Below are 14,608 nucleotides of genomic sequence, written 5' to 3' on the forward strand. Positions count from 1 at the left end.
GGGAAAATATGAGTTGCAACCCTGTGTGTGTGACAAGGTGGTCTCATACTAAAGAAAAAGGGTCATTCAAGTCTTAGCATGGGGTGACTGCTGTCTTTGATGTTGGAAACACTCTAATTTAAATCTTACCACATAGGGGAGAACTTAGGGATGACTATGAAGCTTTCTGCTGTGGCTCAAAGCAGTTCTCCACCTGGGCTGATTGATTAGGGAGCATCTTACTTGCTTCCAGATTGTTGAAATCCATTAAGCAGATAATAGAGAAAATTTGATTTATACCTCAGACTTTTGTTTCTTAGATGCAGAAGGACAAAACTTTACGGCATTACTGTTCAGAACAATTGTACTGTGGATAGTGTAGGTCCTCATATTTTCAGTCCACACTTGATCATCATAAGGAATGGTCTTTGAATTCATTCAGCATAGAATTCTTTTAAGCTACATTTTCTCAAATATAGAAGAAGAATTTTCAAAAACTAGGGTCTTCTTGCATACTTTGTAATCTATCTGTATTTTAAGCATTAGTCAGGACTTCTTTATTTGGTACAGGATTATTACTGTCATGGTTTAAGCCCACGCAGCAACCAAGCACCACCCAGCCTCTCACAGTGGGAGCAAATCAGAAGGGTAAAAGCTAGAAAATCCGTGGGTTGAGATGATGACAGTTTAATAGGAAAAGCAAAAGCCATGCACACAAACAAAGCAAAACAAGGAATTCATTCACCACTTCCCATGGGCAGGCAGGTGTTCAGCCAGCTCCAGGAGAGCAGAGCCCATGACATGTAATGGTTACTCGGGAAGACAAATGTTATCACTCCATACATCTCCTCCCGCCTTTATATCCTGAGCACAGATGCCATACAGTCTGGAATATCCCTTTGGTCAGTTGGGTCGCTGTCCTGGCTGTGTCTCCTCCCAACCTCCCCTGCACCCCCTAACTTCCTCACCATTGTAGCAGTGCAAAAAGCAGAAAAGGCCCTGGCTCTGTGTAAGCCCTGCTCAGCAATAACATCTCTGTATTATCAACCCTGCATTAGCACAAATGCAAAACAGCCTCCTACCAGCCACTGTGAAGAAAATTAACTCTACCCCAGCCAAATCCAGCACAATTACCGAAGGAAATGTGTTTGAACAAATGAACTTGATGACACTAGAAAGGAATGCTCTTCAAAACACTGGCAACATAAGGGTAAACATCGTAAAAGAAAAATAAGTGTACACGTTGAAATGCCTTTAAATAAATGTGATCCATGTCCTAATTTCTAAATCATATGCCAAGATCTTCAAGCCCAAAATTACCTGGTTGGCTTTATGAACTCAGAAGACAGACTATGTTCTTTGAACAGCACAAGTTTTACTGAGACTACTTTTGTTCTTTATTAAGCTGAAATAGCTGACATCAGAAAATCTCTTAGTTGCAGCATGGGATGGATGGCTTTTCCTGTAGTGTGTAACTTAATTATTCTTTGGTGCAGTAAGAAAATCCCCTTCCACTTCATGCTTGAGGTGATTCTGAATATCAGTTTTAAAGCCAGCTCTAATGCTTGCAAAGACATCTCCAAATGCAATAACACAAGAGTACCAGGTATTCTTAACTTGCATACATTTCTCCTTCTAGCCTGTTCATTCCTTTGTCCCTTAGAGGCTGTTTCTCTTGTTGCAGGTCTCCTGAAGAAAAAATTCAGAATGATGTATTAATACCACTCTAAAAATGAAAATGGGGCTTAAAGGTTGCCTATCCTAACTGTTCCACAAGCAGCAAGCATGTCATATCTAAGGTTTTCAAAAGTAATCTTTGTTCTAACTGTTGAAGAAAAATACTGATAGATGGGTATGGACCTTTTTTGTAAAAAATGGTCAGCTTTTATGGACAGTATCATTTCTGGAGTCCAGTAGTCTCTGCAATCCAGTTAGTCTACAGCTGTGATGAAATTGATCTATTCTATTCATTATACACAGACTTACTCTTTTGGGCAGGAAGAGAACTACTGACTGATGAGCACTTGGTTCATGGACTGAAGGAACAAGCTGATGTAACTGCGATGAATGTCACAGATAGAACAGACTTCACTGCTGAGAGGGTCATGAACCAGGACTTGTACAGGAACATTGATCATTTTGTTAATAAGTGCATGCAGTTGCAGAAGTGCAAGAGGCAGTTTATAAAAGTCTTACCCATGTTTTCCTCCAGTTTTGCATCATCTTGTCATGTTCACTGATGGCACTTCTCCACATATCAAATTCTTTGGTCCATGCTTCCTGGCCAGCACTATCTGAGAATTGTACATGGGATGATTACATAACCATATAATGGTAGAAGTCAGTACCTGATCAGTTGCAGGACTGCCTGTCTTGCAGGAAGGAGAGCTAGAAGGAACCGTCAGCTCATTTTGCAGTAAGTGCTGTTGAAATTGTTATGTCTCTTACCCTGTGCAGCAAACTTAATATCCTCCAGAGGAAACAGGCTTAGTGCTGTTTATCTGTGATTCAAGATCTAGAAGGTAGGACCTACAAATTAATAGTTCAAACCCATGTAACAAGCACAGGAATGCTTCAGTTAGATCATAACAAGCCTGGGGAGAAAAAGATGGAGAGGACTGGCTGACATGATGAACCAATGACCTGATGGATGTGTCCAGCTAGTATTCCCCATTTTTCAGTAATCGTAGAATCACAGAATCAGGTTGGAAAAGACCTCTGAGATCATCAAATCCAACCTAGGATCCAACACTACATTGTCAACCAGACCATGGCACCTGGTGCCGCATCCAGTTTTTCCTTAAACACCTTCAGGGACTGTGGCTCCACTACTTCCCTGGGCAGCTAATTCCAATGTTTCATCATCCTTTCTGTGAAGAAATTCTTCCTAATGTCCAATTGAAACCTGCCCTGGTGCAGCTTTAGACTGTGTCCTCCTGTCCTGTCACTGGTGGCCTGGGAGAAGAGACTGACCCCCACCTGGCTGCACCTTCCTTTCAGGCAGTTGTAGAGAGGGATAAGGTCACCCCTGAGCCTCCTCCAGGCTAAGCAACCCCAGCTCGCTCAGCTGCTCCTCACAGGACTTGTGCTCCAGACCCTTCACCAGCTCCATTGCCCTTCTCTGGACATGCTCCAGCACCTCAACATCCCACTCCATCATCTCCACAAACTGCAGGCACCCAGAACTGAATGCAGTACCCAAGGTGTGGCCTAAGCAGTGCTGAGTACAGGGGAAGAATGACTTCCCTGGTCCTGCTGGCCTGTTGCTCATACAGGCCAGGATGACATTGGCCTTCTTGGCAACCTGGGCTCACTGCTGGCTTGTGTTCATCCACTGTCAATCAGTACCTCCAGGTCCCTTTCTGCCTGGCCTCTGTCCAGCCATTCTGTCCCCAGCCTGTAGTGCTGCAGGGGGTTGTTGTGGCCAAAGCAGGACCCAGCACTTGGTCTTGTTGAACCTCATTGCTGGATTCAGCCCATCAAGCCTGTCCAGGTCCCGCTGCAGAGTCCTCCTATACTCCACCAGATTGACGTGCACCCCCCAGCTTGGTGTCATCTGCAAATTTGCTGATGGTAGACTCAATCCCCTCATCCAGATTATCAGTGAAGATATTAAATAGGACTGGTCCCAGTACAGACCCCTGAGGGACACCACTGGTGACGGGCCGCCAGCTGGATGCAGCACCGTTCACCACCACGCTCTGGTGCTGGGCATCAGCCAGTTCTTAATCCAGCAAAGAGAGCCCCTGTCCAAGCCATGGGCTTCCAGCTTTTCCAGGAGTATGCTGTGGGGGACAGTATTAAAGGCCTTGCTGAAGTCCAAAGAGACAACATTCACAGCCTTTCCTGCATCCACCAGACAGGTCACTTGGTCATAAAAGGGCATCAGGTTGGTCCTGATTTAGGAATGACCTGCCCATCCTAAATCCATGTTGGCTGGGTCTGATCCTTCAGCCCTCTGTAGGTGCCATGTAATTTCACTCAAGAGTTCTTTATACTTCCTCCCAGTGATAATTAAAGAAGGGATATGTTACTGCATCTTGGTAAAATTCTAGTGCTATTTCTGTTTGCCAGCTTTTTTTGCAGAAGGTAAGACTGATGGTGACATATTTTCTGTTTATCCTTTGGGACCCTAGCAACAGTGGTATGTATGTTTTTAGAGCACAGTGAGAGCCCCTCTGTCTGCTTTACATTGGTTTCACTGAGATGCTCTTAATTCTGCTTCTAACACAGACTTCAAAGTAACTGGAGTGATGGCATAACTCCCATGGCTTTTCTCTGTCATTGAAAAAAAAGCAGCACTGAGCCTTGACAGACTCACATTCAGTATTAACAGGCTGGTTAATTTTTCATTCATTTTGCCAAGAAAATCCATGCTGTGTCATGTCCATTGCTCCTGCTGTCTTTTTAAAGACTGTTCAGACCTTCTTCAGGCCTGGGTAATGTCTCAAGAGCTTTTTGCAGCAGGCATTCTGGATACTCCAAAATCCTGCAATTGCTGAAGTTATTTAACTGCCCGTCTGCCTAGTTAGTGTCCAGATGGAGCTGAGAAAACTGACCTTGCCCAACCATAGATGGTTTACAAATCATGCAATTTCAAAAATCTAGGGTAGTGGGGGTTTCTCTTTACCTTCTCTTTACCTTACCTTAAGTCCATGTGAATTAAAGAATTTTTCTACATTACCTTGTAGAATTCCAGCTGAGTACTTATTTGTAGCTCTCTATTACTCATTTGGTTTTCAGTTTTTGTTAATTAATTTAGCAGGTTTTGGTTCAATTTCTAGATCGTAACTGCTAATTTACATAAGCCCTTTGAGGGAAGGGGTAGAAGAAGGAGTTTTTATGGCTCTAAAACATTTTCATAATTGAAGTGGATACTTATGCTGTAGGCAAGAGTTACCACCTTTAGATATGCACATGTTTTATGGGTGAATATTACAGAGCTTTACTCTTATCAAGGTCAGGCCAAACACAGCATGCATTTGGAACAACCCTACCTTTATCTTCCACTGTGATCAGCACTTCCGACGTTGTGTTCCCAACTTTTGAGATGAATGAACATCTGTATTCTGTGTTTTCTGATACTGAATCTTTGACCCAGCTGAGAACATGCACTCTGCCATCAAGCAGCATGTGAGATTGCTCTGTGATGCACCCCTTCATCTTTTGTCCGTTCTTCTTCCAGACAAAGTAGGAGTCATCCGGACCTGTAAAAATGTCAGGTTATTCTTTAAGAAAATAGACTATGAGTCTTTGAAAAGAACACAAACCCCATCACATCAAGATTAGGCTTAAAAACATAAATGGTTGATTGTAATGTTTCTTAGGTTTCTTCAGCTAAAGTTCTAGCTACCAAAAACCTGGGATAAAGAGGAGCTAACTCTGGAAATTTAGGTTCAAGCCAAAGCTGTGAGTTTGTATGTATTGAAGAATTCTGTGTGGATTCTCGCAAGGGGGAACTTAGCACACACATGGTAGAGCCAATGATGAACACCAGCACCATCTGCCCGTATGAATTCCTGTAGCACTAGGCACATTGCCTACTGCTGCCCAACATAGCTCCTGGTACAAAGCTGAAACCACCTGAGACATGCCTTGCAGAATCTGAAAAAAAGGCCAGGAGGGGAAAAGTTCAAGAACTCAGTGTGTCAAAGATGCTGGAAGTAGTAATGAAAAAGGCAGAAGTGGAAAAGGCACAGAACTAGTAGTCACAGCAGGCACTTAAGCAAGACAGAACTTGAAAGAAGCTTGGATCAACAACAAAGAGCAATTTAATTTTTTAGCCTGGTTACTATTATTTGTCTTAACCTGCAAGGGCAACATTTGAATAAATCAGAGATTGACAGTAGCCTGGAGGAGAGAACAGCTGTTCCCAGAAAACTAGCAAGGTTGGCTGAAGTGTGCTTGGCAGCATCAGAGCCTTTCCATTTAAAATACAGACATCTGGGGCAAGCTAAGATCTTTGTAATTCTGATGTTTAAAACATGACTATTTCTCCCTCTGGGCCTAGGATCCAGACTAGCCTTAGCATGAGAAGATGTAAAGAGAAATTTGAGGTAAAAAGAAAACGAACTATTTTTGCAAATATGTCTTGACAGAACCTACTACAGCTTTTACTGTGAGCAAGTTGATGTGGCATTTTTTCCCTAGAAAAATACAATTCTACCGTTAGTGTCCCAATTAAGTTTTAGATAATCATGCAGAGAAAAATCAACTAGTTTTTACATTTGTGTACTCCCTCAATGTATCATACTAAATTCTTAACTCCTAGGTTTTATTTCCAAATCTCCCACAAATATGGGCACACAAATTAGCAGTAAGAGTAAGGGTGAATGATAGAGAACATGATCTAGTTAAAGCATTGTAGAGTTTCTCTGAGGGAAGTGGCACAGTCTGAAGGGCTGACAGCAGAAAATAGCTGGTCTAGCACACTTTTTTTTTTTAAGGTGTTTTATGGATGATTGTACTTATTCTATAGTTGACAGCAGACTGGTTACATGTCACTAAATGAATGGGAAGTCTGGAACCAGGGACAAGTTACTTCAGTAAACTAAAGCTGAAGATGAAATTTGGACAAATGGGAGGAATAGTAAGTGCAAGCACAGCAAAAAAGTCAAAATACCTAAGTGCCATTTTAGAGCCATGCAAGGAAGTGGCATATTTAGTGCAGGACACTTCCCTAAACTTATGTCAAATGTACTATTCACACCAGAGAACCTGCTCTATTTTCCTGTGCTAAAGATCTCAGTTGTGCTGGAAATCTGCCAAAATTTCAGCTTACATCCACATTTCACCAAGAGATAAAAATGCAATAATTTCTTTATACATGAAATTTTGCAAGCTGTCTTGGTTCAGATTGGCCCCTTACAAAGTTGCAACTTGGCAATTTTACTCTTCCTTTGTTTTTCTGTGCAGTCAGAAGCACTGGAAATCCCCAGAGATACATACTCATCCCCACTTACACTGGTTGACAGCAAAATCTAGGTGCAAGCAGTACTCAGGATTTTACTGATCCTGTTTCAGTGGAGCTTGTTTCCAATTCTCAGGCAATTAACTTCTCTACTTTGATTTCATTTTCAGGATGGAACAATAGAAAAAAATACACTGTGAAACAGTTTAATCTGCAAAAGTTTTGAATCACATTTGTTAAATTTTCTACAACTCTATGGTGAGAAATTCAGAATCATATCTAATGGTTAGGGAAGTATTTTTTTAAGATAAAGGAAAATAACACGAACATATTCTCTGCATTTTCTATTGTTACTATAACACAAATTAATTATATGTCAAGTGCAACCTTTAAAATACAAGTTTCTGTCAAACCTGATCTACTTACTTTGCCATCCATGTTAGGAATGCTTGAAAGATTTAAAAAAAGTATCTTATTAAAACATAATAATCAAGTAGAGAACTAAACAGCACAACAGGCCAAGTATGTAAGTAGCTGTGTCTGAGAAGTCATTAAATATATTTCAAACAGTTAACATCAAAAACATTGCTTCAATAAACTACATTAATTACACGTGATGAAATAAAACCAACTTCACCACCTTGGTGATTCTAGAAGAGGAATTAACAGATATAAAACAAAAAATACAAGAAACTTTGTGGCATTATCTGAACTACCCCTTTTCTTTGCATAAGCCCCTCAAAATTTCCAGTGTCTGTGGAAGTGTTTGCTTTTTTCCCACATAGACTTCATTTCCTCTGCTTTCAGCAGTTTGAATGAAATTATAGCACCCAGGTAATAATGGCCCAGGTACTGTCCAGGTAGTTTCTGCCAGCAGAATGGGTTCTCTGACCTATGTGAAATCAGGCTGGTTTACACAAATGATATATTTAATACTCAGATTATTTTTTTCTTAGTATTTTCCATGAGAAAAAAATTCAGCTGTCATAGAAACTCAAACCACTGCAGCTGCTTGTAATCTTCTACCCACAGTCTGACTGCATTCACTGGGTTATTCATGTAAATTTGACCTAAGGTTTAAAAAGTAAGTAAAAAAAAGCCAGACTTGAAGAACTGAAGTATACAGCTACAGAGTCAGAGCAGCATGGGGATGTGCCCTGCTCAGCTGGATCAAATTAAGCATTTGCCATATACATATCACATCCTAATAGACATATGGGTTTCAAGCCAGCTTGGAGACACTAATTTAAAAGGAGCAGATTATGGATTAAGTAGAGCTCAGTGACATAAGGCAGGAGGACCAAGAGGGAGCACTGTCCAAGCTGGCTCCTTGTGCCAAGTGCTGCAATGTGCAGAGAGCTGTGGAGATTTCAAAAGCAGCCCAGTGAAGCTGCACTGTGAACCTGAGCAGTGCTACCACTGCTGGTGGTTCAGCATAGGGTCTCCCTCATTTCTAACCCAGTTCTTGAAGGGTAGCATTTAATAAGCCTTCCCTATATTCACAGAAACACTTCCAAGATAAAGACAGGGGACTTGTTACAACAGCAGGAGCCATTAGCAAACCTAGACCCCAGCTAATCATTTCTGCAAGTTGCCAGCAAATTGAAATGCAGGGAAGATAACTGACAGGTATCCCACAGAGAAATCCTACCAGGGTAACAGTCTTTCACACAAATGCTTATAATCTAGACAAAGAACTGCTACCGGAGGCTATCCATAGTGATGGGAAGTTCAGGTTTAGGATAAAACTCCCTTGTATAACCCAATACATACCAAAACCTCTTTCAAAGCTCACCACGTGCAGCAGATTAAGAAAAAGAATGGCATCTGGATGTAATGCTCGCTACCAAGCTTGCAGCTTTGCTGAATGCTACTGAAGCAAACATCCCAGATTTCTGAAAACCAAGATCATACAGGAAGCCCTCATCCGGAGCAGGGATTAAGTTTTAAAAGGCCCTATAATCTGGATGAGGGAAGGTTTTTTTAAATCAGGCATCAAAGTTAGCCCAGGAAGAGGTTAGTCAATCATTAATATGAAACATTACCACCAGCACTACCTAGTATGTGAATGAAAGATTTAGGGCTGGTCACAGTTCTTGAGTTTTAGGAGTCTGAGTCATTGCTGCTGATAACATACCAGAATAATAAATTAGTACAAAATGAAGCCATCAGAGGGTAACTGACTGGAAAAGTGAAGGAAAAAAATCTTTAATTGAGACAATCATCTTTGCAGTTTTCTGCAAATAGTGTGCAAATTAAATAGTCTGTACCCCCTATAACAGGGGTGCATTTTTTTTGTAGTTTTGTTGGCTGGTGTTTGTTTGTGATTGTTAAAATAGGGCAATGCATTCTAGAAGACAAGCTTGACAGCAATGGAAAAAAGTCCCTTTAAAAAGCCAAGAAAATAGACCGCTCTGAAATGCCACAGAATATTGCTTCCAACACCACGTATTTCATACTGAAGGATGCATGATGTCCTCCTCCTTCAGACACGTGGTGCTTCATTAAATTACCAGTCCCTCTGTGTGACATCACCACCACAAGCTGATGCAGCCTTATGAAGGCAGATGAAAAGCAGGAAGCGCTTCCTGCGAAACATGAACCACATAAAAGCTGGAAGCAGCAACCAGTCACTAGAGGTGATGCACAGCACATGTGGATGCAAGTAGGACACGGCCTCTGTCTTCTTGGAGTGGAATTTAAAAGCAGGTTGGGAAAATGGCTGACTGGCACATTACATGAAAATGCAATTGGTAACTGTTCATGCATTTATTCAGATGTTCTCTGATGGTGTCCAGAAAAAGGTTTTGCAATTGGAACATAAATAATTGTCTGTGAAGAAAAATCAGATGAAGCACCAGTAAGCTAGAACCAGGAACTGTCAAAAAAAAAAATTAGGTTCCATCTTCACAGTATCACAGAATTAACTAGGTTGGAAAAGACCTTTGAGATCATCAAGTCCAACCTATAACCTAACACCACTTAATTTAGACCATGGCACTACGTGCCACATCCAGTCCTTCCTTAAACACCTCCAGGGATGGGGACTCCACCACCTGTGTGGGCATCCCATTCCAATGCCCAATCACCCTTTCTGTGAAGAATTTTTTTCCTGATGACCAGCCTAAACTTCCCTGGTAGTGTGAGTTTGCCTAATTATTTCTGGCCATCCTATCAGCTAACAAGGCTACTACATTAAGTTTTAAAATAAAGTGAAGAAAATTGGAGAACATATTTTAAGGAGTAACATGCTCTTTAAAAATCACTCCTGTTCTCCAGAGAACACAAACTACTGCTTTTGCTTTGTTTGTCAGGTAGATCTAGCAGAAGATGACTGAAGAGATGGAAATGAGATTTTCATCTCCACTGTGGGGACAATGCACACAACATGCTGAGGTAGCTCTGGTAGCAGTTTCTGCTGAAATAGCTGAAAAAAAGATGACAGCTTTGGTCTAAGTTATTACTCAGTTAATCAGCCACACCAATGGATTAATAATTACAAGTCTACAGGCTGTAGCTCTCATGGGCAAGAAAAACAAGTGTACAGGTAGCCAGGCTGCAATCCTGATCAGTTGCAGGTAGCAAGATGTTCTGAGGAATACAGTGTAAAATTGTGGTTATGCTCCAGATTCCAATACCAGTCCAAATCCATCACATCTCTTTAGGCATGACTGGGAAATCACAGCAAGGGTGTAGGAGTTATTACCAGTGTACTGCTCCAAGCTGAGGCATTACTGAATCAAGAGTTCCACATTAGCAAGGAGAAAAACAGTTGAAATATTTATGCTGAATTGCAAAAGAAAAAAAGCTGAACTGGGAGGCCAAGTAAACTGTTGTAAGCAAATGGTACAGGAACAAAACACACCTGTGAATCCCCCTCTCCTGAGCTAAGACATCCCAAAAGGCATTTGGGTCTCAAAGACCCCAGTGCAAAGCAAGCTTCTCTTTTTATACATACCTAGGCACACTACAAAAGCTGACCTGGATTCTGCAAAACTTCTTCTTCCTGTGCCCTCATAGTCTCCCAAAATCGCATACATTAAATTCAAATGGAGAATACTGCCTGTTTTGTGACCTAGTCAGTTCATCTCTGCTGACAGCCCATGCAGCACCCAATCCCCAAGCAAGCTGAAAAGCTGAACTAGACAACTAAGCAGCAAAGCTGCTGCTTCACAGAGGTACTCCTGCAGAGGTGCCAGCTCTTTTCCTTGGCCTCGACAGACTTTTTGACGAGTAAATCTCTCAAAAGGGCAGCTCATTCAAACTGTGTGCAGGTACCAGTGGAAGGCTTTGAAAACCATGCAGTGGCTTCCTTTCCCCAAGCTCTCTGCTGACACGAGATGCAGCCTGCAAGATTTAGTGGTGAGTGCTTGCAACACCTACTGGCGTGCAGGAGACACACTACAGCACACTGCAGCTTCAAGTGTTTCACGCACATTATAACAGCAGTAACCACTGCAGGCTACAGCTTCTAGTCCTAAGTGGACTGAATCTCCCATGGGAAGGTATTTTAGGGCCTTTCTTTATGTTTTAATCATTTATAAACTACTAGAAGCCACAAAAGATGTTTCCCAACTGCACCTTCTTATTCATTCTGCAGGAAAAACCTGTGTGAATGTGGTCAGCTGCACACTGTAAAAGGTAGGAAAAAAAAAATTGATGAAATCTTCTGAGAAAAAAGTAAGACACTTTTGGTTCTACTTCCTTGCTCTCCGCCTTTTTTATTTGATGCCTGATGCTTTTTAATTTGCTTTATGCTTAAATTATTTCTACACTGAACTTATTCTAGCCCTTACTGGAAAACTAATATAGTAAAAAAAAAAAAAAAAAAAAGCAAGGAAAAGGCATTCTTGTTGCACACCTTTCCACGTATTTCTTAGCTTGACATAGCCTTTACACATAAAACTGCACAGCAAAGGAAATTTCTACAGAGATGTTTCAAAATCTGCTGCTGATGACAGAATTTAAAAATGCATCATCCATGTCACAGTCCTCATGAAAATGAATTTTCAATTTCCTTACAGAAATCACTGTGAAGGAAGCCATCAGAGCCCAGCACTTACAAAGGTGTTTCATGCTTTTAGTTTTGCATGCAGGCTTAGCTATGATGGTCTCAGCAAGCCCTATGTCTAAAAAAAGAAACGCCAGCATTGTAGTAAAAAGATTACATTCCTAAGATATTGCAATCTAAAGCAACAAGGGTATCTTTAATGTCTGTGAGTTTAAAGCAAAATAGGTCTGTGATATGTACCCAGTTTTATAACACTAAAACTTCCAAGCCCTTTTCTATTATATATTAAAGGTACAATCTTAATTTTTCAAGTTGTCTTCTAGATGCATCCCAAATAGTATTAAAGAGGTGGCGTGTCAGAGATCTGCACACAGGAAAGGTTTTATAGTGCCAAGGCGCTCTTAAGCAATGTGTAGTCAGTGCAGAAATCATTGAAAAAAATTGTACAAATCTACAAAATGGCAAATTAACAGCTACTATGAGACAACTGTAGCCAAAGACTGATATTGAGTCAAAAAGCATGTGATGAAACACCAAAGGTCTGTTGAGAAGACAATTCATGAAGTGGGATATGAAATTGTTTAACAAGGTGCAAACTTACCATTCCCAGAGGAAGGTAAACCAACCATTTACTAAGCATACAGATTAAAGTAATGGGTATTGCTTCAGGAAAGCATCACTGTGTAAATCTCAAAACATACTGCATAAAAATTTTAAAGTTCTATAAAGTTTTGAAATATTGTGCAGTGGATTGATTTGTCCTGGAAGATGCAGAGCTTTTCCTTTCAAGGCTACCAATTAAACCATTCTCACATTTCAAAAACTAACATTGTATCTGTCCATAGCCATAATTAAGAGCCACTTACCAACTTCAACTGGTTATAAAAACACAAGTGTATGAAAAATTGCTATTGATACTTGTGCTCTTCTAAGAGCAGAAAAGTAACAACCCAAGTAAAGTCCATTATAAGATGCTGGCATGCTGTAATTTAAATGCTGTCATTTGTAGTTCTGGACAAACATTATGTCCAGCACAAAGCACAGTCCTAGGCAGGCTCATTCTGCTCTGGATGCTGCTCACCTCCATGCCTCTCCTGACTGAGCTCTACACCAGACCAGACCACCCCAGGGCACCATGGCTGATGCAATCATGCAAATGATGCAAAAAAACCTCACCCAAGAATGAATTACTCATTTCCATGGGTAAATCAGTCTCTGACAGGCGACTTCCTCCTCCCAGGGGAAAAAAAAAAATCAGGCGCAGCAAGGTATACGGGCTTTTGAGCCCTTGTGCTGGGACCTGCAAAGCACCAGCACTTGGTGGCACCAGCACAGGCAGCCCTCAGGTGCCTGGACAAGCCTGGGGCTGGTCTCTTTCAGACTCACTCTGCAGGTGCCTTGCCAAGAGTCTTACTCAGTCTGCAGCAGTCCTCGTGAAGTGCACTGCATTTTGTATTTTCACTGCATTGCATTTTGTATTTTCCCACCCTTCTGCATGTCTTTCAGTGCAACTTCAGGCACCACCAAAGAGGAACCTCTAGTGAACCAACCGCAGTTATGATTCGTCAAGTTACGGATCTTTTCTTCCATGGATGTGGGAAACTTTCTTGTACTCCTAAAATAGCATAACCACAGGGAACAGGCATTGTACGTGGGTGTTACCAGATACCCATCTTAATATCTCCATGAAATAATAACTCCTTTAAAGTATATTGCCAAGTTCACAGAGCTTTTATGGTCACACTCCTGTTTTTTTTTCCCCAAAACTGGAAATAATCCAGTATGTAAAATCTCCAGCTGCAGACAAACTAAGGGAGGGAGTCATCCTGACACCATGGACACAGAGAGTCTCGATCTGCAGGTAAAGCACAGCGTTTTGCAGCATTTCTGATCATAGAAATATTTAAACTGTTGCACAGCATACTCAGTGTATTTTAGCTATGTCATCGGTCTGTGAAGTTATGGACATGGAGATACTACTCCAAAGCTGGGGGAGGAGGTGCCATTAAAACATCTCTGAGCAGAACCAAAACTCTAGAAAATGCTTGTTCCTACTATATTTTATTTCAATAGAGCACACCAGAGAAATTATACAGCAGGTGCATACATCACCAACTCACTGTCTCTCCCCTGAACTAGATGGTATAGTATTTTGTTCAATTTATTTGAAGCTTGCCTCAACTGCCTGCAAAGATTTTAAAAATTCTGTAATGGGAGAGTAAAGTTTATTAGAAGAAGTACACAAGAAACCTAATGTTTGCCCATGCACACACAGCAGACAGGTCTCTGCAGAAATGTGAGACTTTGGGGGACTAGAGAGAGACAAACTGGGAAGAAATTTGTGAAGGGAGATTTATTCCCTCCTTTTCCAGAAGGGCAGGAGTACTCCGTGCTTGAAAAATTTGTATTTCAGAAAAAATGTACCAGTTTACCACAAGTGCTGTTTGTGCTGTATCCACTTTACCTTATGGAAATGAGCCAGTTACAAAGTTGTAAAGTGTTATCCTTAGGCGAGCTTTCAGGTTAAAACAGGTGGGATGAGTAAGAGATGAGCAAAAGAACTCACCAACTGCTGCTGAGTTTCCAGACAGCTTGAAACAGATATTTACAATTAAAAAAAGGAAGAGATTCAGCAATTCTGATAAAATAACAATTAAGTTAGAAACTTAATTAAAAATAAGCTTGAGGTTTTTGACTGGATGATGTGG

The 14,608-nt window shown here is 41.1% G+C and overlaps 1 protein-coding gene across 2 annotated transcripts in view; it reads right to left on the reverse strand.

The window, feature by feature from the left end:
- Window positions 1–479: 479 nt before the first annotated feature.
- Window positions 480–14,608, reverse strand: part of SEMA4D (semaphorin 4D) — a 101,387-nt gene continuing 87,258 nt past the window's right edge. The window contains exons 17-19 of one of the 2 annotated variants that reach the window (XM_069001460.1): window positions 4,977–5,186; window positions 2,176–2,273; window positions 480–1,668 (exon numbers count right to left, since the gene is read on the reverse strand). In XM_069001460.1, coding sequence (XP_068857561.1) covers window positions 1,639–1,668; window positions 2,176–2,273; window positions 4,977–5,186 — 338 coding nt within the window. In that variant the 3' untranslated portion in view covers window positions 480–1,638. The remainder of the gene's footprint in view (window positions 1,669–2,175; window positions 2,274–4,976; window positions 5,187–14,608) is intronic. The other variant, XM_069001461.1, reaches the window with a different exon arrangement.

This window comes from Aphelocoma coerulescens, assembly GCF_041296385.1.
Source record: "Aphelocoma coerulescens isolate FSJ_1873_10779 chromosome Z unlocalized genomic scaffold, UR_Acoe_1.0 ChrZ, whole genome shotgun sequence".
Lineage (NCBI taxonomy): Eukaryota > Metazoa > Chordata > Aves > Passeriformes > Corvidae > Aphelocoma > Aphelocoma coerulescens.